The sequence below is a fragment of the Macrobrachium rosenbergii genome, chromosome 31 (assembly GCF_040412425.1).
Source record: "Macrobrachium rosenbergii isolate ZJJX-2024 chromosome 31, ASM4041242v1, whole genome shotgun sequence".
In the NCBI taxonomy this organism is placed as follows: Eukaryota; Metazoa; Arthropoda; class Malacostraca; order Decapoda; family Palaemonidae; genus Macrobrachium; species Macrobrachium rosenbergii.
This window is the reverse complement of record NC_089771.1, coordinates 7,772,690-7,800,094: the sequence shown is the minus strand read 5'-3', so window position 1 is coordinate 7,800,094 and position 27,405 is coordinate 7,772,690. Positions and strand designations below refer to the sequence as shown.

General features: G+C 44.7%; 2 protein-coding genes across 3 annotated transcripts in view; both read right to left on the bottom strand.

Moving 5' to 3' along the window:
* The window catches only part of LOC136855348 (zinc finger protein 271-like), a 38,886-nt gene extending 35,284 nt beyond the window's left edge, over positions 1–3,602 (bottom strand). The window contains exon 1 of one of the 2 annotated variants that reach the window (XM_067132262.1): positions 3,453–3,602. The gene's annotated coding sequence lies outside the window, so the exon portion shown is untranslated. The remainder of the gene's footprint in view (positions 1–3,452) is intronic. The other variant, XM_067132263.1, reaches the window with a different exon arrangement.
* Positions 104–21,077, bottom strand: LOC136855271 (coiled-coil domain-containing protein 170-like). Its single transcript, XM_067132172.1, has 2 exons — positions 20,488–21,077; positions 104–491 (listed from the first exon to the last, which is right to left on the bottom strand). Exons 1-2 carry the CDS (start codon positions 21,075–21,077, stop codon positions 104–106), a joined length of 978 nt encoding a protein of 325 aa, XP_066988273.1.
* Between the last annotated feature and the right edge of the window lie 6,328 nt (positions 21,078–27,405).

The window sequence follows — 27,405 nt, the reverse complement described above, 5'->3', positions numbered from 1 at the left end:
TTCTCATGGAGGTTCCACTGTGGAAGGGAAGAAGGTGATGCTTCCTCCGACATTCCCTTAACAATCCTGGATGCCTGACCTGAAGAAGACCGTTTAGCCTGAACTAAAAGACCTCTAGCTTCAGGAAAAGTTCCATAACAAACTCCTGCATGCCCCTATACATTCCCACAGAGGCTGTCTCTCCAACCCTAGAATCGCAAGTCTTACTGGAAAAACTCTCAGCAATCTCTGCAATATTAGGTAAGGTAGGAACCAAGTCCTGATCATCCACTTCTCTGTCAGAAACGATCAACTGAGTTTCTTCCACCCCAACTGACAAAGTAGTAGCCACCGAAGGCTGTAAGGGCGACTCAGTCTGTTGCAACCCAAACTGAGACCTCACTCTAGTAGCCAGAGCATGAAGGGATTCTATAGAAGAATACTTCAACCTGCCAAAAACATCCTTCCTCAACCTTCCAATAGCAACACTATTCTTCATATTAGGTGAAAACCTAATGTGCAGATGTGATGTTCTCTTTAACCTTCCCAAAACTAGAACCAGCATAAAGACTACTACCAACACTAGTCAAACTATCACCTGACTGATTCAGAATAAATTTGCACATCTGAAGCCACACACTTACCTCTAATCTTCCGCTTGCTACTATGCCCTGACTGAATGTAACACACATACTCCTAATGTTGCAAACCAGACCAATCCTTACACTGATCACAGCAAATCTCAAAGCAGTCATACCTCCTACATTTAGAACAGACAGTTTGACCGTCAAAAACAAGTTTATCACTTAACAGTTTGTGGTGCAAGAAGTACAGCGTCTTGTGTTCGTTGAAGCTGATGAAGCCGATGAAGCCGCTGCTATGACTGGATAAATCCTCCATAATAATGCACTAATATCTAAGAGTAAGACTACTGCCAATAAAACAAAGAGCTGTCAAGGGTCATGTGCACTGGGTAGCGACAAAGAAAGGAATGGCTTGGCGTGGGAGGGAGCTCCGTCACTCACCCAGTTCTGGGGGGATCGGGTTGTTTTTACTTTAACGACCGGGAACAAACGACTGCAGTCTAATTTCACAGAGACCAACTGGCTTGTTGCCTTTTGTTTTGGGTCTAAGTTCCTCATATTATATCTATTTATAGGTGTAGATATGTGGATGTATTGTGTATGCATATATATGTGGTATTTTTATGTTTGTATCGAATGTTTAGGATTCAATGTTGGTAAGTTTGTTGCGGGCATGAAAGGTAAATGCAAATATTAGCTCTGCAGGTTAGTATGAAACAAATGTAATTATGATAGTTTTTCACATGATTTTTGCTGATCAAAACTGTGGGACAAATGTTATGTTACTAGCCTACTATAGCTTCCAAATTTCTGAAACTGGGGACCTCCCAGTAGGAATCCAATCCTTTAAGGTCAGGTTAGGTTGGGAGGGCAGACTCGGCATCCATGGGTTGTGTAAAATTATTAGAAATTACAGCATAAAAATTACAATGAAGCAGCAGGGCACAGTTTTAGGTGTTTCGAGACATTTAGGTTAGCTTAGTGACCTAGTTAGATAAAAAAAAAAAAAAAAGCCTTAGTCTGACAGTCATGCCCTAGAGGTAACAACTGCATGACAGGCCATGCCCAAACAAGCATCTGCAATGAAACTGGAAGTCTAACTTGTCAAAATCACCATCAAGATTATGAAAAAGTTATGGTAAAACTGAAGACTACTACCAAGGCCTGGTTCCTGCTGGTTGGCAAGACCAGCATATTTACAGCCTAAATGCAGCACCCATTATACACAAAAGCTGATGGTTACTGAACCAGAGGGGTGCGGTGGTAGTCTGAACCAGACGGGTGCGGTGGTAGTCTGAACCAGAGGGGTGCGGTGGTAGTCTTCAAGTTTACCTTAATTTTGAATACGAGCCATTTTTACAACCCATTTCCAAATGCAAAGCCTTTCCTATACCCTCCAACCTAACCTACCGTTACTGGCCTGGGTACGATCGAATTCAGAGAGAATTGGTCAAAATCAAAATCAGACTCTTAAATAAAAAAATTCAATGAAATAAAGGTAGAACTAAGCAAGAACTCCACATCGGGTATTGCTTTGGAAAGTGATTTTTCTGATACGCTAGTATTTCGGGTTCTTATCGAGAATTTACTGTTAGCTTTTGTCGGTCAACTGTAATTAACCTCAGAAGTTGTGCGCTGGCCATCCTGGAATGCTATCGCGCATGAGCAGTGCTATAAGGGAGTTTTTGGTAAAAGTGGAGTTTCCTTCACCAGGGGGTCCTGGGGGCGGAGTCCCACGACTACATAACATGGCTTGCCAGGTTTGGTTAGGTTAGTTATGTCAAGTTAGTACAGTTCCGGTAATTCTAAGTATTAGCTCAGCGCCTGTTTTTAACTTGGAAACTGGTTTTTTCTACACTTTCAGGGCTTCTGATGCTGGCAGTGCGTTTGTTTGTTGTCGGCCAAAAGGAATGTCCCTTCGCCGTGTTTAGTACTGTCCCGGGGGAGGGGGTTACCCATACGTTAACAAGTTATTGCACTTGCCGGACGGGATATGAACCGTTCCAAACAGACATATATACTCGTGCTATGTCTTGTGAAGATCGCGTAAGGAAACCCCTTGTTGGATGGACTTCAGGGTTAATTACAGGTTAATTACATTTGTACAACAAAAATTGAAGGTAAATCCAAAATTAGCAACCAAAAAACAGTAGAAAAAGTCAAGTTAGAAGGAAATCGCCGCCAAGGAGCTACTACTTAGATCTACCACAGTTCCTTTTATAATAGGTTTCCTTAGTCAATCACTTCTTAAAACCAAAATGCAATTTAAATAAAACAAATCGATAAAGTAGCCGAGGCTTTCACGCTTACTTACACACGTTGGCCACCTTAGTGTAAACTTATTCTAACCATATTTTTTAGCTTAAAAACTAAAGTTTAACACAATTTTCAACCCACAGAAGCAACCTCGATCACCAATTTACCTCGGTCGACCTTCAACGTTATTTCAATACGACTTAAATAACGGTTCAATTCAGTTAAAATACACTTAACTGAGGCCTAGAGACCCAAATGCGTAACAATTTAACCATAGTCTATTTGAAATAACCAAATTTAACTTAATTTTTAACAAGCAAATTCAACATTAATGACGGATCTCACCTAAAACGTTAAATGGAATTCATGAAAACAACGGAAATAACGGTTAATTAGGCTACCACTGGCAATCGTAACCTAATCTAACACAATTTTTCAACTCACAAATTTAACTTCAGCCAATGATTTAACCTTCAACGTTATTTAAATAACGGAAATAAACGAAAATAACCACTAAATAAGGAATGTGCAACATTAGCAATCGAAGCCTTTTGAAGCACCAGACCGTGACCGCACGACAAATTTAGCCCTAATTAACTCAAAACGTACAATTTAACTCAAATTTTAACTCACGAATTCAACTCCAATCATTGATTTACTTCGGCTGACCTTCAATTCGATCACTCGGTCAATATTTCCGGTCGAAATTGACCGATTTCTGTGAATTTCTCCGTCGGCGGAATTCTATGACACAACCATTGTTTACAAGTCAGTTGGAATCCCGGCCACTTTCCCCCAAGATGATTAGGTCGTTTATTTGAGTCATTTTGCGTTATAAATTTGCTTTTTGTTCATAATTTTGAATTTATGTAAATTTAATAAATATACTTTATATGTATTTCAATATAAAATTGAGCTTATTGTACTTATAAATGTCATTAATAAAGCATTTTTGACGGGTCAAGTATTTTCTACCGTACGTGTTAGTTTCATGTCATAGTAAACGTGTATCACGGACATAGTATCTTATTTTACCTATTTATGGGTAATTAATAACGTATTTAACATGTTTTATGGATACAAATGTAATAGCTACAAATCAACCATATATTTTTAAGATTTTAAATCTGATTATTTCATTGATAAATATAATTATTACGGCATTCTTGGGGCACCTTACTGATCTCTTGTTTTAGGTAATTATGGATTACAATTACATATTTTAACATGATATATTAAAAATGTAATAGATATTTTATAGATATATCCTTTTAGTATTAAACCGTTTTATTCTACCGCAAAATATAATCAATACAGCATTCTTGGCAGATTATCTACTTTCCACCGTATCTGTTAGCGAAGGTAACGGCAAATGTGCATCGTAAAAACGGCGAATTTGTAATACAAATATCAGTTAAAATAACTCAGTTTTTTATTATTAATTTGTACGTATCAAAATTTCATCAAATTTTACATATTCAATATCTTATTTTACTTATTTCAATCTCTATTTCGTTTCAGTCGTAAGCGTAATTTGGTCATGTTTCTTACTGAACCTATCTCTACTGTTGCCTCCTGTAGCGGAAAAGTGGATTGTATGCTTCTTAATGTTGTTATTTGGTCAAAAACACCTAAAAGCCTTACGTAACAGCAACACGACGCTCCCTTTGCGGTTTCTAAATTACGGGGAGATATTTCCCAACCCAATTCAGTACTAACAAGGATAACACACTAATATTATTAATGAACAGTACCGCAATTAAGTACTCCCACTTACTGAGCAGTCCCTATAAACATGAACTCAGCCCATGATTAAGTTGCTGCGAGAGGCCACGTAACTTTAAAGTATGAACACAATACGAAGTTGTCATATCAAATCATATTCACCATTCATAAAAACTGAAACCGAAAAAATTAAAATGGAGGGACATCGAAACGAACTTGTTAGATTTAAAGTCAGAATTAATTTAATAAATAACATGAATTACTCAATGGGGGATTGCAACTCAATGGCACTCAATTTTGAACCAAGTTACAACAAAGTTCAAAGGACAAGGGTAATCACCCTTTCTTAGTCCACACACACACACACACACACACACACACACACACACACTAGGTAACAGGTCGACTTGTAAGGATGGAATAGAGTGACATACTGGCTGGGTGTTGTCTAGTTTATTGGTGGTTCTTTACTGAAAAAATGTACATGTTGTTTCAGATTTAGCTGGCCTTGTGCCAGCAGGGGCTCTTGCTCTTAGAGCAGCCGGTAACATGAATGTACAGAATCTTCGAAGTTGTTATTGGGTGGTGCGAGCCACAAAGTAGTTTCTACGTACAGACAGGGCAAAACACAAGTGATGTTTCGGACATCTGCGCTTGTGGACAGACAAACAGATGGCGATTGTGAGAGACATGATAAACGTACAATGATAAAACATATATCAATGGAAAGGCCGGGAAATTCCACATATGGTCAATTGCATGAGATTCGAGACAGATTAATGAATACAATGCAGTAGCATAACATATGTGAAATGGCGAGACGTTTGGCGTCTTCACAAACAGAAACATACACACAGTTTGATACAGAAGATTCGGTGGAACATTATGAGTTCATGATTGGAATGCTTGCATGGCAATGCAAGTAGTGGTGATTGTACATAAATCGAGACAACAATGGTTAGGGAGAAACAGACAGAAATATTGTATGGTTGAAATCGCGTTCCGTCAGAGTAAGAAAACGAGATGCTCTTGTTTTGTCTCGTCCACTCCGATGGACGACGATTGACGAACACACACGTGTTTGGAAGACACACACTACAATAGGTAACAGGTCGACTCAAAAGTTGAGCCAAGAAGCTGTTCGTTCCGTTCTGCGTTCGGGATTTACTGGGGAAAAGGGGACAAGTTATACAGTTACCTCGAATATAGAACTGACTTTCAAAGTTTACATTAATATAAAAATCTTTTAGATAATTTTGAAGTTCGTTATCAAAATTAAATTCCGAACATAATAATGTACGTGGAATTTCAACATACTTGTTAAATGTAGAGAATTAATTGGTTGGTGTGTGACAATAGAATTTTGGGCAATGTCACGCCCATACAGTGCACGCCCATGGAGGGGTGGGCAGAGGGGTGAACAGCTACCCTTTTCCCCTCCTGATCTCTTGACCTCGATTAATGGCTTCTCTGGCGAGAGCCGAGCGGTACAAACCAGGATTAATAGAGTAACCTACAGGAAAACAAAGAAATGAAGGGTCACTATGGTAATTGTTTGCCCACACGCTTTCTCTCTCTCTCTCTCTCTCTCTCTCTCTCTCTCTCTCTCTCTCTCTCTCTCTCTCTCTCTCTCTCTTTCACAACCTTAGGTGAGAGAGGTCCCCGTCCATCTCCAGGTACTGCTGAATTAAAGGATTGATATAATCCTCCATATGTCTTTTCATTGCTATTTGGGTAATGCAGTAGGCCTAACTGTGTATATCCGGTGTAAGGGCGTCAAATCGCCTCTCCTTTCCCGTGTTTCTCTATTCATACAGATATAACAGTACATTAATCACGTCATATATGTTACTTGTTGATATTTCAGATTCTTTATGTATCTCATTGTATGTATCATTGTACAGCCTGTCTGCCGATATATATATATGCCTTTTAGATTTTCTGTAACGCATTATATGTCTTTTTATGCCTGTTAACAAACACAACCTTTGTATGGACGCAGCGGTGGGGCTCAGGTCACCCGCTACCTTTCCATCCACTTTCTGTATTATAAACGCCTGTCGAGAATAATAAAGGATCAGTCTTTCACTTCTGACATTTCTTGAACCTCACACTGGTGACCCCGGAAAAGGTGTAAAGCCATGTTGTACAGTCTCTGCTGATCATGTTGTTTGCAAAGTCCCCGCTAAGCAAGTTTTCTTTGATGACGGCCCATTTTCTTTGTACCTATGATTTGTCATGCTGGAGGGGCCAGGTCACGTAAATTTCAATTGTTTAAACTGTGTATGCAATTATTTATCTGTTCATCAACTGTGTACCGTGTATTTCTTCTTTCGCAGGCGTCAAGATTATACTCAACTTTAATTCTGTCTATTTTTGCATTGTATATTGTACTTGTTCGTTGTATTTATTTATTAATTGTTATCGACCTCAGGTCACCCTTGCTTCCATTGTCTTCCGTGGCCCGATGCCAGCCGGCCGCTATATAAACCGCCTGGACCTTGAATAAAGCAACAGTAACTTTTACCTACTCGTTTCTTTTGCACCTCTTATAGTGGTGACCCCTGGAGTGGTTCCCGAAGCCATTAGCGGACCCATACGGCGACTCAGTCTTGGCTTCGGGAGCTTACTCTCACCCTTAGCAGACTAATCACGGCACTGAACCAGCGTTTGGGCATGCTCCTAAGTGCATTTTGACGCGAGTACCCTACTCCATATAAGAGGGCAAAGAGCGAGTATGGACGCGGACATTCCCTCCCTCGTTCAATTAACCGCTGACCTCGCGGATTCAGAGGTCTACATCCCTCCCATATCACCCGCGCCGAGGCTCTCATGCTCCTCCACACCCCTGCCCGCGCCCCGCATTCTCCCCAGCCCAGCGGGCCAATCCAGGGCTGCCCTGTCCATAAAGCTGCCGCTGTTTATGCAGGGGAATCCATCAGCGTGGCTCTACAGGGTCGAGAGCCAGTTCAGGACTGCAGATCTTAGTGACGAGGTGCTGCAGGCAGATATAGTACTCAACGCCCTGCTGGAGGAGATCTACAGTAAGCTCGTCCTGTGGGTGTCTGAAGCATGCCCCCTTGCCTACCACCTCCTGAAGAAAACCCTCCTCCAGACATGCTCCCTTCAGGTTGCCGAGCGGGCCGCCCGCGCCCTCGACCTCGCCATCAACCCGCTGCAGGATCAGAGCGTCATGGAGTCATGGGGCATGATCCGAAACCTCCTCACCATCCCAGACACCGACGGCAGTAAAAAGAAGCGCGAGATAAGCCTGTCGCGGGAGATCCTCCTCTGTCAGCTCCTCCCGGAGGTCCGCACACAAAACCCGGAGCCCTACTCGATGCTCCTCGAAGACCTGATCATCTCAGCACAGCACTTGACGGACTCCGTAAAGGCAACAAAGCAGGAACCAGTGCCCACACTCCCAGTCAGTGCCATCCAGTAGGAGGAGAGCGCAGAGGAAGAGGTCAACGCCGTCACCAGGAGGTGCCCAGCGCCTCCCAACAGGTGGAATTCCCTGGCTCTTTACCACTACCACAGGCAGTTCGGCAAAAACGCCTGGAACTGCCTGCCGCCCTGTTCATTCGCCCGTTCAAAAAACGGGGGAGGCGGTGGCCAGCAGGACAGGCCGCCATGGCAGCAGAAGAACCCAGGGGCCCAGAACCAATAGGCTTCTACATCCGCGACACCGTCTCCGGCAGGATGATGCTGGTCGACATGACGGCTGTTAGATCAATCTTCCCAGCATCTAGAGAGGACCGCAAGTGGGAACCGGACCCGGCTGCCTCCCTGACGGCCGCCAACGGGTCCCCCATCCTCTCCTACGGAACCAGGGCCCTGTCGATCTCCGTCCTTGGCGGATTTCCTGGCGCACTTCGGGCTGGCAGTCGACGTCGGTCGGAAACGCCTCCTAGATACAGACTCCTGCCAGTCCCTCCCGTTGGCAACGGGACCCAAGGCGCCCACCATCTGCTCTGCCGCCCCCCACCAGTACTCGCAGCTGCTGACGGAGTTCCCTGATGTGTTTAGGCCCGAGCTCCCCCAAAAGTCCAGGGCCCCAGCCAAACATGGCATATATCACCACATAAAAACAAAGGGCCCCCAGCACATGCAAAGTTCCGGAGGCTTCCTCCTCAATGCCTTCAGGAGGCCAAGGACACATTCGCCGAAATGGAATGGATGAGAATCTGCAAGAAGGCCTCCAGCCCATGGGCCTCCCCCCTCCACATGGTGCAGAAACCGGACGGTTCCTGGAGACCCTGCGGCGACTACAGGCAACTCAACCTCGCAACGGAACCTGACCATTATCCCCTGCTGAACATGCAGGACCTCACGGCCTCCTTCCACGGGGCCAAAACAGTTACTAAGTTGGATTTTCAGGTACCGGTTGCAACAGAGGACATACCAAAGACTGCCATCATCACGCCTTTCGGGTCCTATGTGTTCGCCTTCTCTACATTCGGCCTGAGGAACGCTGGAGCGACTTTCCAGCTGCTCATGGACAGCATCCTGGGGGACCTAAAGCTCTGCGTCTGCTACGTAGATGATATCCTTATATTTTCCAGGTCCCACACGGAGCACCAGAAACACATCTGGGCAGTCCTGCAGCGCCTGCAGGAGAACGGCCTCGTCGTACGTTTTGATAAATGCACCTTCGGCATACAGAAGGCCGACTTCCTGGGCCACGAGGTATCCCCAGATGGCGTCCGTCCGCTCACATCCAAAGTCACAGCTGTCACCAGGTTCCCTGTCCCCACCTCCGTCAAGGCCGTCCAAGAATTTCTCGGGATGGTGAACTACTACAGGAGATTCATCCCCGGGATTGCACACACCACGGCCCCTTTGACGGAGACCCTGAAAGGCTGACCAAAATCCTTGTTGTGGGACCCAGCCAGCAGCAGGCCTTCTCCCTGACGAAGGCCGCCCTCACCGAGGCAACTGCCTTGGCCCAACAGGATCCCAGCGCTCCCCTTCAGCTTACAATGGACGCCAGCAACGTCACCTGTGGTACTGTCCTGGAACAGGTCATCAAAGGCCCCCCCAGCCCATCGCCTTCTTCAGCAAGAAGTTCAACCCCGCAGAGACCCGCTACAGCACCTTCGACAGGGAACTCTGCGCAGTGTACCGCGCAGTCTGTCACTTCAAGTTCCTCCTGGAGGGCATGCCCTTCACAATCTATACAGACCACCAACTGCTGGTCCACGCCTTCACCAAGCAGGGGGACGCGTGGTCCTCCAGGCAGCAACGGCATCTCTCTGCCATCGCCGAGTTCACCTGCTCCATCAAGTACCTCCCCGGCAGGAAAAGCCCTGTGGCGGACGCCCTCTCCAGAGTCAAGCTGAATGCGGTGCAGCTGGGAATCAACTACGAAGACCTCACCAGGGAGCAGGCTGCCGATCCAGAGACCCCAGCCTACCGCACCGCCATCACGTCCCTAAAGTGGAGGGACGTGCCCCTCGCCCCTGGGGGCCCAAATCTCCTCTGCGATGTCAGCACCGGTCAGCCCCGGCCCCTAGTGCCAGCCTCACACTGCTGCCAGGTATTCGACATCATCCACGGCCTGTCACACCCCTCTGGCAGGACGACGGCCAAGCTGCTGTCAGAGAAGTTCGTCTGGCACGGAGTGCAGAAGGACGCGAGAACCTGGGCGAGACAGTGCCTGCATTGCCGAACCAGCAAGGTGGGGCGGCACACCGAATCCGGGGTAAGCGAGTTCCCGCAGCCAGGGTGGCGTTTCGGCCATGTGCACATCGACATCGTCGGGCCCCTTCGCCCGTCAGGCGGGTCCAGATATCTCCTGACGGTGGTAGACTGCTCAACAAGGTGGCCCGAAGCCACACCAATGCAAGAAGCCACCGCCAGCGCCGAGGCCCTACTCTCCAGCTGGATCAGCCGCTTCGGCGTCCCTGACCACATCACGACCGAATTGTGGTCCGTCCTGGCCCAGCTGCTGGGGACAGCTCATCACACCACCACGGCCTACAACCCAGCTGCCAACGGCTTGGTCTAGCGTTTCCACAGGTCCCTGAAGGTGTCCCTTATGGCCCGCTGTACCGCCGCGGACTGGAAGTACCAGCTGCCGTGGGTACTCCTCAGGTTGAGAACCGCCCCCGAGAAAACCTACGGCGAGCCCCTCATGGTCCCGGGTGAACTAGTGACAGAGGATCGCCACAACCCATCGGTCCAGAGGCTTCGCGAACGTCGGCAAGTTTGCCCCCTACAAGAGAACATATACTGACAGGTTGGCCACCTTCATGCTGCCCGGGCTGGCCTCCACTACCCACGTCTTCGTCAGAGATGACGCCATCCGCCTGCCACTGACCAGGCCCTACAAGGGGCCCTTCCGCGTGCTGGAGCGGAACAGCAAGGCATTCCTGCTCACACTCCATGGGAGGAACGATTGGGTGTCAATCGACCGGGTCAAGGCCGCCCTCCTGGAGGAGGACACAACCGTCAACATACCGCACCCTCTGCTGGCGCAGTCACCGCCACAACTGGGCCCTCGCAAGAAGCGGAAACGCGGCCGCCCCCAGAAAAGTCCGCCCACACCCACATTCAGCCACCCTCACACACAGGACGTCCCTCCGTTGTCCTCACGCAGCCGGGGCACCCTTCAACACCCCAGCAGATACGCTGATTAATCAGATGTTACCTACATCTTGTTTGTAAAGTCCCCGCTAAGCAAGTTTTCTTTGATGACAGCCCATTTTCTTTGTATCTACGATTCGTCATGCTGGACGGGTCAGGTCACGTAAATTTCAATTGTTTAAACTATGTTCGCAATTATTTATCTGTTCATCAACTGTGTTCTGTGTATTTCTTCTCTTGCAGGCGTCAAGATTATACTCAACTTTAATTCTGTCTATTGTTACATTGTATATTGTACTCATTCGCTGTATTTATTTATTAATTGTTATCGACCTCAGGTCACCCTTGCTTCCATTGTCTTCCGCTGCCCGACGCCAGTCAGCCACTACATAAACCGTCTGGACCTTGAATAAAGCAACAGTAACTTTTACCTACTGGTTTCTTTTGCACCTCTTATAAAGGGACAGGTAGCACGGTTTTGGCAAAGCCATTATTGGAACTAAATACAGCCGCAGCCTACCATCAGAGAGCCTTTAGCAGACTAACTACAGCGCAAAGTTTAGGCCTCTGATAGTTCCTTCCCTGGCGGAAACCGGGCCATTAGCAGACTAAATACAGCGTACCTAAAAAGGGCATGTTTTGGCACTTCGTTCGACCACTCGAACAATCAGCCCATTAACAGACTCAATACGGCGCATTTTCCCGCGTTTTGGTGCGTGAGTAGTAAAGATGTTGGAAGCTGAACCTCAATGTGAACCCGCAAGCATCGTCTGTATGCCTCTCTTGCCAACAAAGCCAGACGCGGTCAAACTTTCCTTGTTTTTGTGGGAGAACATGGCATTATGGTTCCTGCACGCAGACGCGCATGTTCACGTGGCACACATCTCACACGATGCTATCAAATCCAACATCGCCACGATGGCGTTCCCAGAAGAGGTGTTCAACAGAATCTCCCCCTGCCTCGACGTGCAACCGGACAAGGTTACATATGTGGCCTTGAAAGATAAACTGATGCAATTTTACCCAATGCCCATGACCGAGAGAGCGCAGTGCGCACTCGACCTGCTATCCCAGCCCCTCGGAGAAGCATCACCCGGGGAAGCCTGGGACGAACTACGGGGTTTGGTAACACTGCCAGGCCGCGACGAAAACTGGAGGAGAAGGACGGTACATTTAACAAAAGCAATCTTCCTTCGCCGCCTCCCGCAGGAAGTTAGGCGCCAGATAAGGGATGCAGATACCCTCGACATGGACGCCTTAGTCGACGACGCCCAGAAACTATACGAGGCCACCAAGGCCTCGAAAAATGCCACTGCCCTCGCAGCTGCCGCCCTGAGAAACTGCAGCCTGATGGAAGAGAATGACGACGACGACGGAGACATCAACACCTTTTACAGAAAGAAGACACCACTCAGGGAACACAGGACATGGTCAAACCCGGCATGGTGCTTCTTCCACAGAAAGTTCGGAACCAACGCCAGAAACTGCAGGCTTCCCTGTTCCTTCACAAAAAACGACAAAAGCAGCCAGAAGTAACAACTGTGGCCGCAAAATCCAACTCCCCCCCCAACCAGCAGGTTTCTTCATCAGAGACGAAATTTCCGAACGGCGCCTGCTGGTTGATAAAGGGGCAATGCAGTCGGTCTTCCCGCCATCCAGGAAGGTTTAGGAAAAATAACCGACTTGACACCCACCCTCATAGTAGCAAACGGGAACTCCCATCCGCACGTATGGCACGATGACCCAGACTATCTCAATTCTGGGACGCAGAACTGGTATACCCAACCTTAAGTGGACCTGACAGCTACTGATCTCCTTAAGGAGACAGGCCACCATCAAAAGGTGGGCAGAAATCAATTTCGATGACAGAGGCAAGTTGCCTGTGTCTCGAACTGGTATACCAACCTTAAGTGGCCTAACAGTTGCTGATCTCCTTAAGAAACAGGCCACCATCCAAAGGTGGGCAGAAATCGGTTTCAATGACAGAGGCATAGTTGCCTGTGTCTCCGAGCCATTATACCAGACACTAAGTTGCCCAGACGATTTACTGGGCTCCTTGGAGACAAGCCACCATCAGGTGGGCGGAAATCCAGTTTATTGACAGAGGCATAGTTGCCTGTGTCTCGAACTGTATACCGAACCTTAAGTTGCCCAGACGGTTACTGATCTCAGCAGGAGACAGGCCACCATCATAAAGGTGGGTAGAAACCAGTTTCGATGACAGAGGCAAGTTTATGTCTCCGAACTGGTATACCAACACTAAGTGGCTGACAGTTACTGATCTCGCCTTAAGGAGACGAGCCACCATCCAAAAGGTGGGTAGAAACCAGTTTAGATGACAGAGGCAAGAGTTCCTATGTCTCGAACTGGTATACCCAACCTTAAGTGGCCCCTGACGGTTACTGATCTCCTTAAGGAGACAGGCCACCATCCAAAAGATTGGGTAGAAACCAGTTTCGATGACGAAACAAGGATTCCCTATGTCTCGAACTGGTATACTTTAACTGTAAGTGGCCCTGACAGTTACAGTCGCCAAGAAACAGGCCACCATCGAGTGCAGGCCAGAAATCCAATTTCGATGACAGGGCAAAGTTCCCTATGTACTCGAACTGGTATCTACCAGCAAGTGGCTGACAGGTGCTGGTCTCCTTGAGACAGACCACCATCCAAAGGTGGGTAGAAACCATTTCGATGACAGAGGCCAAAGTTGCCTATGTCTCGAACTGGTATACCCAACAACATTGGCTGACGGTTACTGATCTCCTTGGAGACAGGCCACCATCCAAAGGTGGGTAGAAGGCAAGTTTCGATGACAGAGGCAAAGTTCCTATGTCTCGAACTGTTGTGCAACCTTAAGTGGCCTGACGGTTACTGATCTCCTTAAGGGAGACAGGCCACCATCAAAAGGTGGGCGAAATCAGTTTCGATGACAGAAAAACAAATTCCCTATGTCTCGAACTGGTATACCCAACCTTAAGTGGCCTGACGGTTACTGATCTCCTTAAGAGACAGGCCTACAAGGTGGGTAGAAACCAGTTTCGATGACAGAGGCAAGTTCCTATGTCTCGAACTGGTATACCCAGCCAGTGGCCTGACAGTTTTAGTCTCCTTCAAGGAGACAGGCCACCATCAAAAGGTGGGTGAAACCAGTTTCGATGACAGAGGCAAAGTTCCCCTATGTCTCAGCAGGTATACCCAACCTTAAGTGGCCTGACAGGGTTACTGATCTCCTTAAGGAGACAGGCCACCATCAAAGGTGGGTGAAACCAGTTTCGATGACAGAAGCCAAAAGTTCCCTATGTCCCTCAGAGCTAGTATACCCAACCTTAAGTGGCCCTGACAGTTACTGATCTCATAAAGAAGCAGGCCACCATCCAAGGTGAGCGAAATCCAATTTCGATGACAGAGGCAAGTTCCCTATGTCTCGAACTGGTATACCCAACCTTAAGTGGCTGACAGTTACTGATCTCCTTAAGGAGACAGGCCGCCATCCAAGGTGGGCAGAAATCCAGTTTCGATGACAGGCAGAGTTCCTATGCTCGAACTGAGTATGCAAGCCTTAACTGGCTGATAGTTGCTAGTCTCCTTCAAGGAGACAGGTACCATCCAAAAGGTGGGCAGAAATCCAGTTTCGATGACAGAGGCAAAGTTGCCTATGTCTCGAACTGGTATACCCAACCTTAAGTGGCCCTGACAGTTACTGATCTCCTTAAGGAGACAGGCCACCAGCCAAAAGGTGGGCAGAAATCCAGTTTCGATGACAGAAGGCAAGGATTGCCTAATGTCTCAAGGCAGGTATACCCAACTTAACTTAAGTGGCCCTGACGGTTACTGATCTCCTTAAGGAGACGACACCATCAAGGTGGGTAGAAACCAGTTTCGATGACAGAGCAAGTTCCCTATGTCTCGAACTGGTATACCCAACCTTAAGTGGCCCTGACAGTTACTGAGTCTCTCATAAGGAGACAGGCCACCATCAAGGTGGTAGAAACCAGTTTCGATGACAGGCAAAAGTTCCCCTATGTCTCGAACTGGTATACCCAACCTTAAGTGGCCCTGACAGTTGCACTACAGTCTCCTTGGAGACAGGCCACCTACATCAAAAGTGAGTAGAAACCAGTTTGATAACAGAGAGCAAGTTCCCTATGTCTCGAACTGGGTATACCCAACCTTAAATTGGCTGACAGTTGATCTCCTTAAGGAGACGAGGCCACCATCAAAGGTGGGTAGAAACCAGTTTCGATGACGAACGAAAGTTCCCAATATTATCGAACTGGTATACCCAACCTTAAATTGGCCTGACAGTTACTGATCTCCTTAGGGGACAGGCCACCATCCAGGTGGGCAGAAATCCAGTTTCGACTGACAGGCAAAGTTCCTATGTCTCGAACTGGTATACCCAACCTTAAGTGGCTGCAGTTCAGTCTCCTTAAGGGGAGACGGGCCACCATCAAGGTGGTAGAAACCAGTTTACCGATGACAGAAAACAAAGTTATATGTCTCAGGTGGTATACCCCCAACAAGTGGCCTGACAGTTACTATTTGATCTCCTTGGAGACAGGGCCACCATCAAAAGTGGGTAGAAACCGGTTTTCGATGACAGAGGCAAAGTTCTATGTCTCGAACTGGTATACCCAACCTTGAAGTGGCTGGTTACTAGTCTCGCCAAGGAGACGGGCCACCATCAAAGGTGGGTGAAACCAGTTTCGATGACAGGGACAAAGTTACCTATGTCTCGAACTGGTATACCCAACCTTAAGTGGCCCTGACATCTGTTCTGATCTCCTTAAGGAGACAGGCCACCATCCAAAAGGTGGGCAGAAATCCAGATTCGATGACAGAGGCAAAGTTGCCTATGTCTCGAACTGGTATACCCAACCCAAAGTGGCCTGACAGTTACTGATCTCCTTAAGGGGCAGGCCACTATCCAAAAGGTGGTAGAAATCCGAATTTCGATGACAGAGGCAAGGACCCTATGTCTCGAACTGGTATACCCAACCTTAAGTGGCCCTGGCAGTTACTGATCTCCTTAAGGAGACAGGCCACCATCCAAAAGGTGGGCAGAAACCAGTTTCGATGACAGAGGCAAAGTTGCCTATGTCTCGAACTGGTATACCCAACCTTAAGTGGCCCTGACAGTTAGTGATCTCAGCAGAGACAGGCCACCATCAAAGGTGGTGAAACCAGTTTTCGATGACAGAGCAAAGTTCCCTATGTCTCGAACTGGTATACCCAACCTTAGTGGCCCTGGCAGTTAGTGATCTCCTTGAGAGACAGGCCACCATCCAAGGTGGGTAGAAACCAGTTTCGATGACAGAGGCAAAGTTCCTATGTCTCGAACTGGTATACCCAACCTTAAGTGGCCTGACAGTTTACTGATCTCCTTAAGGAGACAGGCCACCATACAAAGGTGGGCAGAAATCCCGGTTTCGTGACAGAGGCAAAGTTGCCTATGTCTCGAACTGGTATACCCAACCTTAAGTAGCCCTGACAGTTACAGTCTCCTTAAGGAGACAGGCCACCATCCAAAAGGTGGGCAGAAATCCAGTTTCGATGACGGAGGCAAAGTTCCTATGTCTCGAACTGGTATGCCAACCTTAAGTGGCCCTGACAGTTACTGATCTCATAGAGGAGACAGGCCACCATCCAAAAGGTGGGTAGAAATCCAGTTTAGATGACAGAGGCAAGTTCCTATGTCTCGAGCTGGTGCTGCCCAACAGCAAGTGGCCCTGACAGTTACTGATCTCCTTAAGGAGACAGGCCACCACCATCCAAAGGTGGGTAGAAACCAGTTTCGATGACAGGCAAAGTTCCCTGTCTCGAAGACTGGGTATGCCCAACAAAATGGCCTGACAGTTACTGATCTCCTTAAGAGGACGAACATTACCATCCAAAAGGTGGGCAGAAATCCAGTTTCATTGACAGAGGCAAAGTTGCTATGTCTCGAACTGAAATATACCCAACGAAATTGGCCCTGACAGTTACTGATCTCCTTAGGAGACAGGCCGCCATCAAGGTGGAGTAGAAACCAGTTTCGATGACGAAACAAAGTTCCCTATGTCTCGAACTGGTATGCCCAACCTTAAGTGGCCCTGACAGTACTGATCTCCTTAAGGAGTGAGCCACCATCAAAGGTGTAGTGGGGCAGGAAATCCAGTTTCGATGACAGAGGCAAAAGTTGCTATGTCTCGGAGCTAGTATACCAACAAGTGGCCTGACAGTTGCTGATCTCCTTAAGGAGACAGGCCACCATCCAAAGGTGGTAGAAACCGGTTTACCGATGACGAAACAAAGTTGCCTGTCTCGAACTGGTATGTACCCAGCCTTAAGTAGCTGGCAGTTAGTGATCTCCTTAAGGAGACGAGCCACCATCCAAAGGTGGGTAGAAACCAGTTTCGATGACAGAGAACAAGAGATTATATGTCTCGAACTGGTATATACCCAACCTTAAGTGGCCCTGACAGTTACCAGTCTCCTTAAGGAGACAGGCCACCATCAAAGGTGGTAGAAACCAGTTTCGATGACTGAGGCAAAGTTCCCTATGTCTCGAACTGGTATACCCAGCAAGTGGCCCTGACAGTTACTGATCTCCTTGGAGACAGGCCACCATCCAAGGTGGTACAAAAAAAAAAAGAAACCCAGTTTCGTGTGAAGGCAAAGTTGCCTATCTCGAACTGGTATACCCAACCTTAAGTGGCCCTGACAGTTACTGATCTCCTTAGGAGACAGGCCACCGCTCAAAGGTGGTAGAAACCAAGTTTTCGATGACAGAGGCAAAGGATTCTATGTCTCGAACTGGTATACCCAACCTTAAGTGGCCCTGACAGTTACTGATCTCCTTAAGGAGACAGGCCACCATCCAAAAGGTGGTGAAACCGGTTTCGATGACGAAACAAGTTGCCTGTGTCTCGAACTGGTATACCCAACCTTAAGTGGCCCTGGCAGTTAGTGATCTCCTTAAGGAGACAGGCCACCATCCAAAAGGTGGGTAGAAACCAGTTTCGATGACAGAGGCAAAGTTGCCTGTGTCTCGAACTGGTATACCCAACCTTAAGTGGCCCTGACAGTTACTGATCTCCTTAAGGAGACAGGCCACCATCCAAAAGGTGGGTAGAAACCAGTTTCGATGACAGAGGCAAGGATTGCCTATGTCTCCCGAAGACACAAGTATACCCAACCTTAAGTGGCCCTGGCAGTTACTGATCTCCTTAGGAGACAGGCCACCACATCCAAAAAAGGTGGGTGAAACCAGTTTCGATGACAGAGAGCAAGGATTGCCCCATATGTCTCGAACAGGCTATACCCAACCTTAAATTAGCCCTGGCAGTTAGTGATCTCCTTAAGGAGACAGGCCACCATCCAAAGGTGGGTAGAAACCAGTTTCGATGACAGAGGCAAAGTTGCCTATGTGCCGAACTGAAGTACCCAACCTAAGTGGCCCTGGCAGTTACTGATCTCCTTGAGGACAGGCCACCATCAAAGGTGGTAGAAACCAGTTTCGATGACCCAGAGGCAAAGTTCCTATGTCTCAACTGGTATACCCAACCTTAAGTGGCCCTGGCAGTTAGTGATCTCCTTGGGAGACAGGCCACCATCCAAAGGTGGGTAGAAACCAGTTTCGATGACAGAGGCAAAGTTGCCTATGTCTCGAACTGGTATACCCAACCTTAAGTGGCCCTGGCAGTTAGTGATCTCCTTAAGGAGACAGGCCACCATCCAAAAGGTGGGTAGAAACCAGTTTCGATGACAGAGGCAAAGTTGCCTACGTCTCGAACTGGTATACCAAACCTTAAGTGGGCTGACAGATGCTTGTTTCCATAAGGAGACAGGCCACCATCCAAAAGGTGGGCAGAAATCCAGTTTCGATAACAGAGGCAAAGTTGCCTATGTCTTAAACTGGTATACCCAACCTTAGGTAAACTGACAGTTACTGATCTCCTTAAGGAGACAGGCCGCACATCAAAAGGTGGGCAGAAATCCAGTTTCGATGACAGAGGCCAGGATTGCCTGTGTCTCGAACACTGAACCATACCAACAACAAGTGGCCCCTGACAGTTACTGATCTCCTTAAAGGAGACAGGCCACCATCAAAAGGTGGGCGAAATCCAGTTTCGATGACAGAGGCATAGTTGCCTGTGTCTCGAACTAGTATACCCAATAACAAGTGGCCTGACTACTGATCTTCGCCAAGGAGACAGGCCATCCAAAAGGTGGGCAGAAATCCAGTTTCGATGACAGAGGCAAAGTTGCCTGTGTCTCGAACTGGTATACGCAACCTTAAGTGGCCCTGGCAGTTAGTGATCTCCTTAAGGAGACAGGCCACCATCCAAAAGGTGGGCAGAAATCCAGTTTCGATGACAGAGGCAAAGTTGCCTGTGTCTCGAACCGGTATACCCAACCTTAAGTGGCCCTGACAGTTACTGATCTCATGAGGAGACAGGCCACCATCCAAAGGTGGTAGAAACCAGTTTCGATGACAGGCAAAGTTGCCTGTGTCTCGAACTATGCCAACCTTAAGTGGCTGACGGCTACTGATCTCCTTGGGGAGACAGGCCACCATCAAAGGTGGGTAGAAACCAGTTTCGATGACAGAGGGCATAGTTGCTGTGTCTCGAACTGGTATACCCAACAACAAGTGGCCCGGCGGTTACTGATCTCCTCGGGAGACAGGCCACCATCCAAAGGGTGGGCAGAAATCCAGTTTCAGTGACAGTGGCAAAGTTGCCTATGTCTCGAAATAAGACACAAAGTACACAGGAAATTACAACAGATGGGTTACAATTAGTGGGTTGGTGGCAGCCAGAATTCTGACTGGTCATTTGTTGGTGCTGTTCCGTCACATTCCAAGAGTGGCTGCGATCCCCTTGGCCCAGTCGATGAGGTTGGCTGGAGGATGGGTGTTTGGGAGGTGGGGGGACCTCCCGTTGGCTGAAAGCTTGGGGGGTGGGGGATACATCAGCCAACACCCATTCCCAAGCCTACCCCATCGTATGGACCAAGTAGATTGCAACGCCTCCGGAACACGATGCAGCAGCATCAACTCGCGCCCAGTCAAAATCCTTCAGTCTTGGTCATTTCTCCTGCTTGTTTCTTCTTGGCTCCTTTTAATTTTCGTCCTCTTCATTTTCTTCATGTCATTCATCCTCTTCGTTTTCCATCGCATTCGTCCTCTTCACTCTCTTCATATCACTCGTCCTCTTCGTCCTCTTCGTTTTCTTCATCACATTCTACCTCTTCTTCTCCGTCTGATTCATCGAAAAACTAGGGATCTTTGAACAGTTTATCCGCAAAGTCCTTGACGAAGTCCCTGAGAGTGTCTTACTCTTCTCTTTCATCGCCGATGAAGAACTTCTACCTGCGTCCTCTCCTGCGTACTTTTTTCTTCTTCTGCTTTTTTTCAGTCTGACTCGAGCTATCTTCCTCTAGTTTCAACCTTCCTGTTACTTTCGTGAACTCGATTTCTTCAGGTTTTGCTTCGGCCACTTCGCTCTGGAGTATTCCATTTTGATCTGCTAGTTCAGCTATCTTGTCACTGAGAACCTTGTTCTCTTCAACCAGAGCATCGTTCTTATTTTCACTTATTACAGAATTGTTCAATGAAGCCATTTTCCGTTCTCTTTCAGATAATTCCTCCTTCAGGCCTTCATTTTCCCGTTGCAGCAGCTGAACTATATCTTCCAGGTCGTGGACATTCTTCTGGATAGCTAAATTCCTCTTAGTCTCATTTCCACGATTTCTTTCTTCCAGTTCACGATTTCTTGCAAGAAGAACAGGTACTTCTCGCTGTGAGGCTCTCAACTGATCTTCGAGTTTTGTGGTCAACTGCTTCAGTTTCTTCCGTTCCGCTTCGTGGGCCTTGACTTTTTCTTCTAGGTAACCACAGTAAAAATCATTATCCGACGCTTGACTCCTCAGTTCTTCCAGCTTTTGTTGGTTCCTCGGCATTTCTTCCAGTCTTTATCCAGCGGCTGCTCCTTTGGAAGTGTCAACCCTCCATTCCTTTCGGAGTAATGCTTCGTACTCTTCAATTTTCTTTTTCATCTCGTTGTTTTGGGTCATCATTCCTCTCTGCAGAGCTGCTTCGTTATTCTTCCTCTGGTCGATTTCCTGAAGGAGGCTCAAGTTTTCCTCCTGGGCCTCCTTCCAGGCCTCCTTCAGTAGGCGGATCATTTCCGTAGCGTAGCAAACGTCCTCTTCCAGTCGTGTGATGGCATCTCGAGCATGTTGGGCAGTCTTCTTTTCCTTCATGTACGAGTTTCCGAGAAGCCCTCCCAGGATAAGAGCCATCGCATTTTTACCAATAAAGTATCCAAGGTTTTGGATAACATTTCCATGTACAAAAGACATCACTGATCCAGGACGGATCAGAGCCAGTAAGTTGGTCACAACAAAAGTAACTTTGCCAAATACAGACATGGTTAACTTTCTTTCAACCTGATCAAAACGCTAGAATCAGAAAAAGCCACTGAGCTTCGGGGATTCCGAAGATCGTTATTTCGGCTTCAACGGAGATTCCTCAAGGAGCCTTCGAAAGCACTTGGAGAAATTGAGGGAATGGTACAAGAGGCTCCTGAAGACGTCGACGGATTCAGAGATCACGTAAATGAAGATGACTGTGAAGACGAAAAAATAAATGTCTTCGACGCACAAGTAACTAAAAAGGAAGTTAGAACTTTTATCTCTTCGGTCACAGTTGATTATAACACAAAAAGAGAATGAAGAAATAAAAATTAAATAAAAAACAAGTGTTTAAGCTATTTTGCTGGGAGAAGTTTAAAATTCTTTAGTTCACTTACACACAGACACACACACACACACACACACACACATATATATATATATATATATATATATATATATATATATATATATATATATATATATATATATATATATATATGTTATAATTCTTCTCGGGTGTATGTTATCATGAGATAAAGTAGACTGGATATTATACGACATTTTTATAGTTAATATTTGTGATATATATATATATATATATATATATATATATATATATATATATATATATATATATATATATATATATATATATATATTTATATATATATATATATATATATATATATATATATATATATATATAATACTAAAGGACCTCATTCAAACTGGATGGTATCTAATGGAGTATTTATTCAGAAAAGTTACAACAGCTTTCTTGGACAAACTGTCACATTGTATGGATACTTGATAATGTGGATGGTTTGTCAAGAAAAAGCTTTCTGAATACTATCCATTAGATACCATCAGCTGAATAGTCACTTTAGTATTATATATATATATATATCTTCTTCTTCTTTAACGTGCTTTTATTCCCATTTTTGTATGGGGGTAAGCACGTGCCTTCTTTTGAAGGACTTTTTTGATTTGGCTTTGGGTAGACCTATGGTCTCGATCGGCTCCCTGCCTGACATCCTTAGACCCGATGCATTATGGTTCATGTATCATATATTAACGCCCTTTCTTCCCAGCAGAATATATATATATATATATATATATATATATATATATATATATATATATATATATATATATATATATATATATATATATATATATATATATATATATATATACATATATTATATATATATATAATGTGTATATATATATATATATATATATATATATATATATATATATATATATATAATATATATATATATATATATATATATATATATATATATATATATACATATATATATATATATATATATATATATATATATATATATATATATATATATATATATATATATATATATATATATATATGGTGTTACAGACTAATACACACATAAACAAAGCCACTCCCAGCATCTTCTAAAACATAACAGACATCTCACCGTCTCGCACTGTCGACCTAACCGCCCAGTTCTCCTCGCCGCTGGGAGAAGGGGCTGGGGATTAGTATGATAATACACGTACACACATCGTTACCGGGTCTAAGCGATGTCAGGCAGGGCAGCGATCGAGGCTATATAGCCTACCCCAACGCCAAATCAAAGTCCTTGAAAAGAGGCATCGTGCTTACCCCATATAAAAATGGGAAAAAGCACGTTAAAGCACGAAAGAAGATATATATATATATATATGTGTGTGTGTAGGTGTTTGTCTAAGTATATATGTGTGCAGGGGTGTATTTTAATTTCGTTGCAGTATTAGATATCTTTTTAGTTTTTATGATAGGTAAGATGTCCCTCCAAAAACAGAAACTCATCACGATCATCCGTTCCAGAATAAACTCAAGAGTGTCACTGCAACTCAGGCCTTTTTTAGTCACTCAATTTCAGCGCAACGGAACCTGTAATGTACATTATTGTTCCTAAATCCTTGAAAGACACAGCTGCTTTTATCCTTCATGCAACTATAGTAAAGTCCACCGTGCTTTGCAGCTAAGCCCCGCCCACTGATTATGTCACGACCATTACTTGAAGCTGATTGGTTGGCAATGGCTTCGAAGAGTTAGTTAATCAGTGGTTCTTTTCATCTTCACTTATTTTGCAATGGTTGTCTTACCGAACTAAAATACGTTCTGCTGATTATCAAAAAGAAACGTTATATTATCCCCTGAAATAAAATCATAATACACATCTCCCTAAAAATGGCAAAAAAACCGGAAAATATGAATGGAGTCAGGAGTGCTCCGCGATGCTGCGATGCTGTGTTTCGTAAATGAGGTTCACCTGAATACAGAGGTGACACAGGTAGTGTCTGGGTTCGAATCGGTGCACTTGAATCACTGGGCAATGGTAATTACTGTCTGATATTGGCAAGCGTGCTCACCATTCTAAATCTAACTGAAAGATTTTCTCAGAGCTATGCAGACAGGTATTTCATATTGATATCAGAAAGATTACACTACATTTTAAGTCTTAAATCCGATTTTCATTTCAATCGTTTACACACTCGGACGGATTAAAACCAGTGACTATACTCTACAAAACCAGAATATGCCCATGTTTAACTTAAAGTTACAGTATGATAGGCTATACGAGTCATATTGGTATAATCTGCTGAGAATTTTCTTAAGGACATCATCTCCTTTCGAAATAACAGGACCATAAAAAATTACATAGACCTATAATGTCCTATGTCTTTGTGACGTTTGGATTATAGGTCTATCTTATATTCAGCAGTTTTATTGTCGTTCTTGTCTGGGTATTCTTGTTTTTGTTGCTGCTGTTATGGTGTTTTGTGGTGTCTTCAGAAAAATTTTCATATGGTAACTAACATTGCAGAATAAACATAGACCTATTCATAGAATACTGGTGTAAAGATTATCACACCTACTCTTGTCAATTGAAATTTGGATCATTTGTTTTGATTAAAGTAATCGAGATCTTTATAGATTTAGTCTACGCTAAAGTATTCTTCTAACAACAGAGAGAGAGAGAGAGAGAGAGAGAGAGAGAGAGAACTTACTGACTCTTATGTACCCTCAACTTTTTCAGCTATCTTTTTCTTTTTCTTATTTTGTGAAGTATCCTAGGATGTCTTTTTACCGTAGAATTCATTTTTACGGAACTGCTACAGCAGCTCTATATTTTCTTATCAAAGAAATATAATTTGATATCCCTTTTGTAGATATATTTCCAATACAGTTTACTGAGAGAAGTTAGACAGTCCTATGACTGATCTGTGCGTGTCATCGGCTACGAGCCTTACAAGTTTACTTTAATTCTCGGTGGTATAAGTGGCGTTACAATTACTATGGCCATCCACGCATGTATGTGTATGTGGATGTGCTTATACGTGTACATTCCACTTTATGCATATACATTAAAACTACTATATTAATTAAAAACTACTCTATTTCCAACAGATAACGATAGAAAACTATTGGCGATGAGAAATTGACGTGTAGGCCCATCCCCTGTCAATGTCTCAAAATATGAGAATTCGATGCGTAGGCCTATGACCTGTCATTGCCTCAGAATATGAGAATTTGATGTGCAGGCTTATGCCCTGTCATTGCCTCAGGATTTAAGAAACTGGCGTGTAGGCCTAATCTCTCAATGACATTAACATTTGACATGGCTGCATAAGTCTATGCTTCATTTCTAGTAATCATGGTCTATGTGGGATCCTTATTCAGGCCAACGCAATTAAAAAAAGTAAGATAACTTGTGTATTTAGGCTGCATGATCAAAAGAAAAATAATGCACGGATAAAATGATCCAAGACCTTCATAATGATATAAACTTATATCTTCATCTCCCCAACGAAATATAAACCAGACAAAACTACTTTTCACTTACATCGCAAGTTAAGCCCAAATTATATCAAGTTTTATAGGGTCTTATCGTCCCCCTAAACAATTTGAGCCTTTTCACTCAAAAGTTAAATTCAAACATCGCAAAGGAGACAGTTTGTCCCTCGTCCAACCATTCATTCAAGCCTCCAATTAAAAGACTACTGACTATGCTACCTTCGGCCCTTTAAATAAATCAGTGGGCAGGCTAGACTTTATAACTAATTCACACAGACATGTTTTTGATAAACAGGCGGGGACAAAATTTGCCGAGTTCCTTCTAAGCGCATCTCAAACTATTTAAAAAATAAATAACACTCTAAAATAAAAATTAACTTCAATTTTACTTATATAAACATTTTAACTGCCACTTAATCAATAAATGACATTTCCCGCTAATAAAAGCAAACACCTTATAAAAAAAAAAAAAAAACCTCAATATTACTTTAACGTTATACTAAGATGGCTGATTTTAAGCCCACCTCAAATGACAGCCAATAAGACGCTTAACAAAACAACCATAACTATCAAATTAAACTCTAACTTGACACAGAATTAAATTCATTTAACGGAAAACCAGATATACACAAAGATCGACTGACATATCACCACTAAAGATTCGTTACAAATCACTTTACCACGTAAAAAAAGCAACAAAATCTAGCTCTCCTTGTTTCGGGACTCCATAACTAACATGCCAATTTAGTTCACCCCTGATACAAAAGGTACGAAAACTCAATACTACTTTAACCTGATTCAATAACATTTCCATTACTGTACTCATTAACTATAACCTCAATAACAACAATTCTACAGAATACTAATCAACAAAATCAATTAATTTTTTATCTAACTAAACTACGCACAAACCCCACTAATAATAAACAATTATTAAGTAGTGCCCAAAAGGCAATCCCTCCAGCGTAAGTGGAGTGCTTAAACATTAGCTACAACTCATACTCCTAGATGCATTTTCCAATACAACTACTATGTTACGACTTATCTCTCTTTAAAGATAGTCGCAGACTTTACAATTCCGGAAACTTATATCTGTGGTGTCATGATTCATCATAAAACTCAGCGCGAGCCGAACAGAGTTAAATCCGTGTGGTAATCACTTGGACTGTTAATAGTGTGGCGTCATTTCCCCCTTGAGCTAGCCAATCACCGTGCAGTGGTAGACTTAGCTGCAAAGAAGCGTTGGACTCTGCTATAGTTTATTTGCCACATAAGTTACAAAGGGAAGGGGGAAGGGGAAGGAGAAGCGGGTACGGTTTGAAACCTACCCTGTTATCTAATTTGGGTTAAATGATGACCACTTGCCAAATTTTGTCTAGATCGGTCAAGCGGTTTGGATTTCTGTAGCGCACAAAGCTACAAGTATGTACATGTGCACATATAACATTCACTTACATATATATATATATATATATATATATATATATATATATATATATATATATATATATATATAAATATATTTCTGACTCATGATAGGATCGAACCCAGGTCTCTCAGGTGGAAAGCAAGGGGCGTTACCCACTGGGCCATACAAGTCCTAAAGAAGTTTGGAACCTGAGCAACTGCCCAGGGAATTACCTGGGCAAGCTAACTGCTTGCATACCAGCGAGTTTTCCCCAACTTCCCGACTCAGCAATGACCCAATGAACCAACATTTCATTCGAATTATCGCTACAGGTGGACCAGATAGAAATCATCAACACGTCACGTGTGGAACAGAACTAATTTCTGACTCACGTCGGGGATGAACCAGGTCTCTCGGGTGGAAAGCAAAGGCGTTACCCACTGGAGCCATACGTCTAAAAGTTGGAACCAGAGGCAACTGCACGAAAAAATTACCTGGGCAAACTAACTGCTTGCATACCAGCCAGTTTCCCCAACCACATTTCAGCAATGACCCAATAGACAACATTTCATTCGAATTATCCCTTCTGGTGGAGCCAGATAAATCATCAACACACAATCCACGGTGTG

Excerpts from the sequence above, each read along its gene's own strand:
- LOC136855271 (XM_067132172.1), bottom strand. The coding sequence starts at position 21,077 with ATGCCGAGGAACCAACAAAAGCTGGAAGAACTGAGGAGTCAAGCGTCG. Across the intron at positions 492-20,487 it reads GTACGCAGGAGAGGACGCAG|GTTTTCACCTAATATGAAGA; the intron begins GTAGAAGTTCTT and ends TCTGCACATTAG.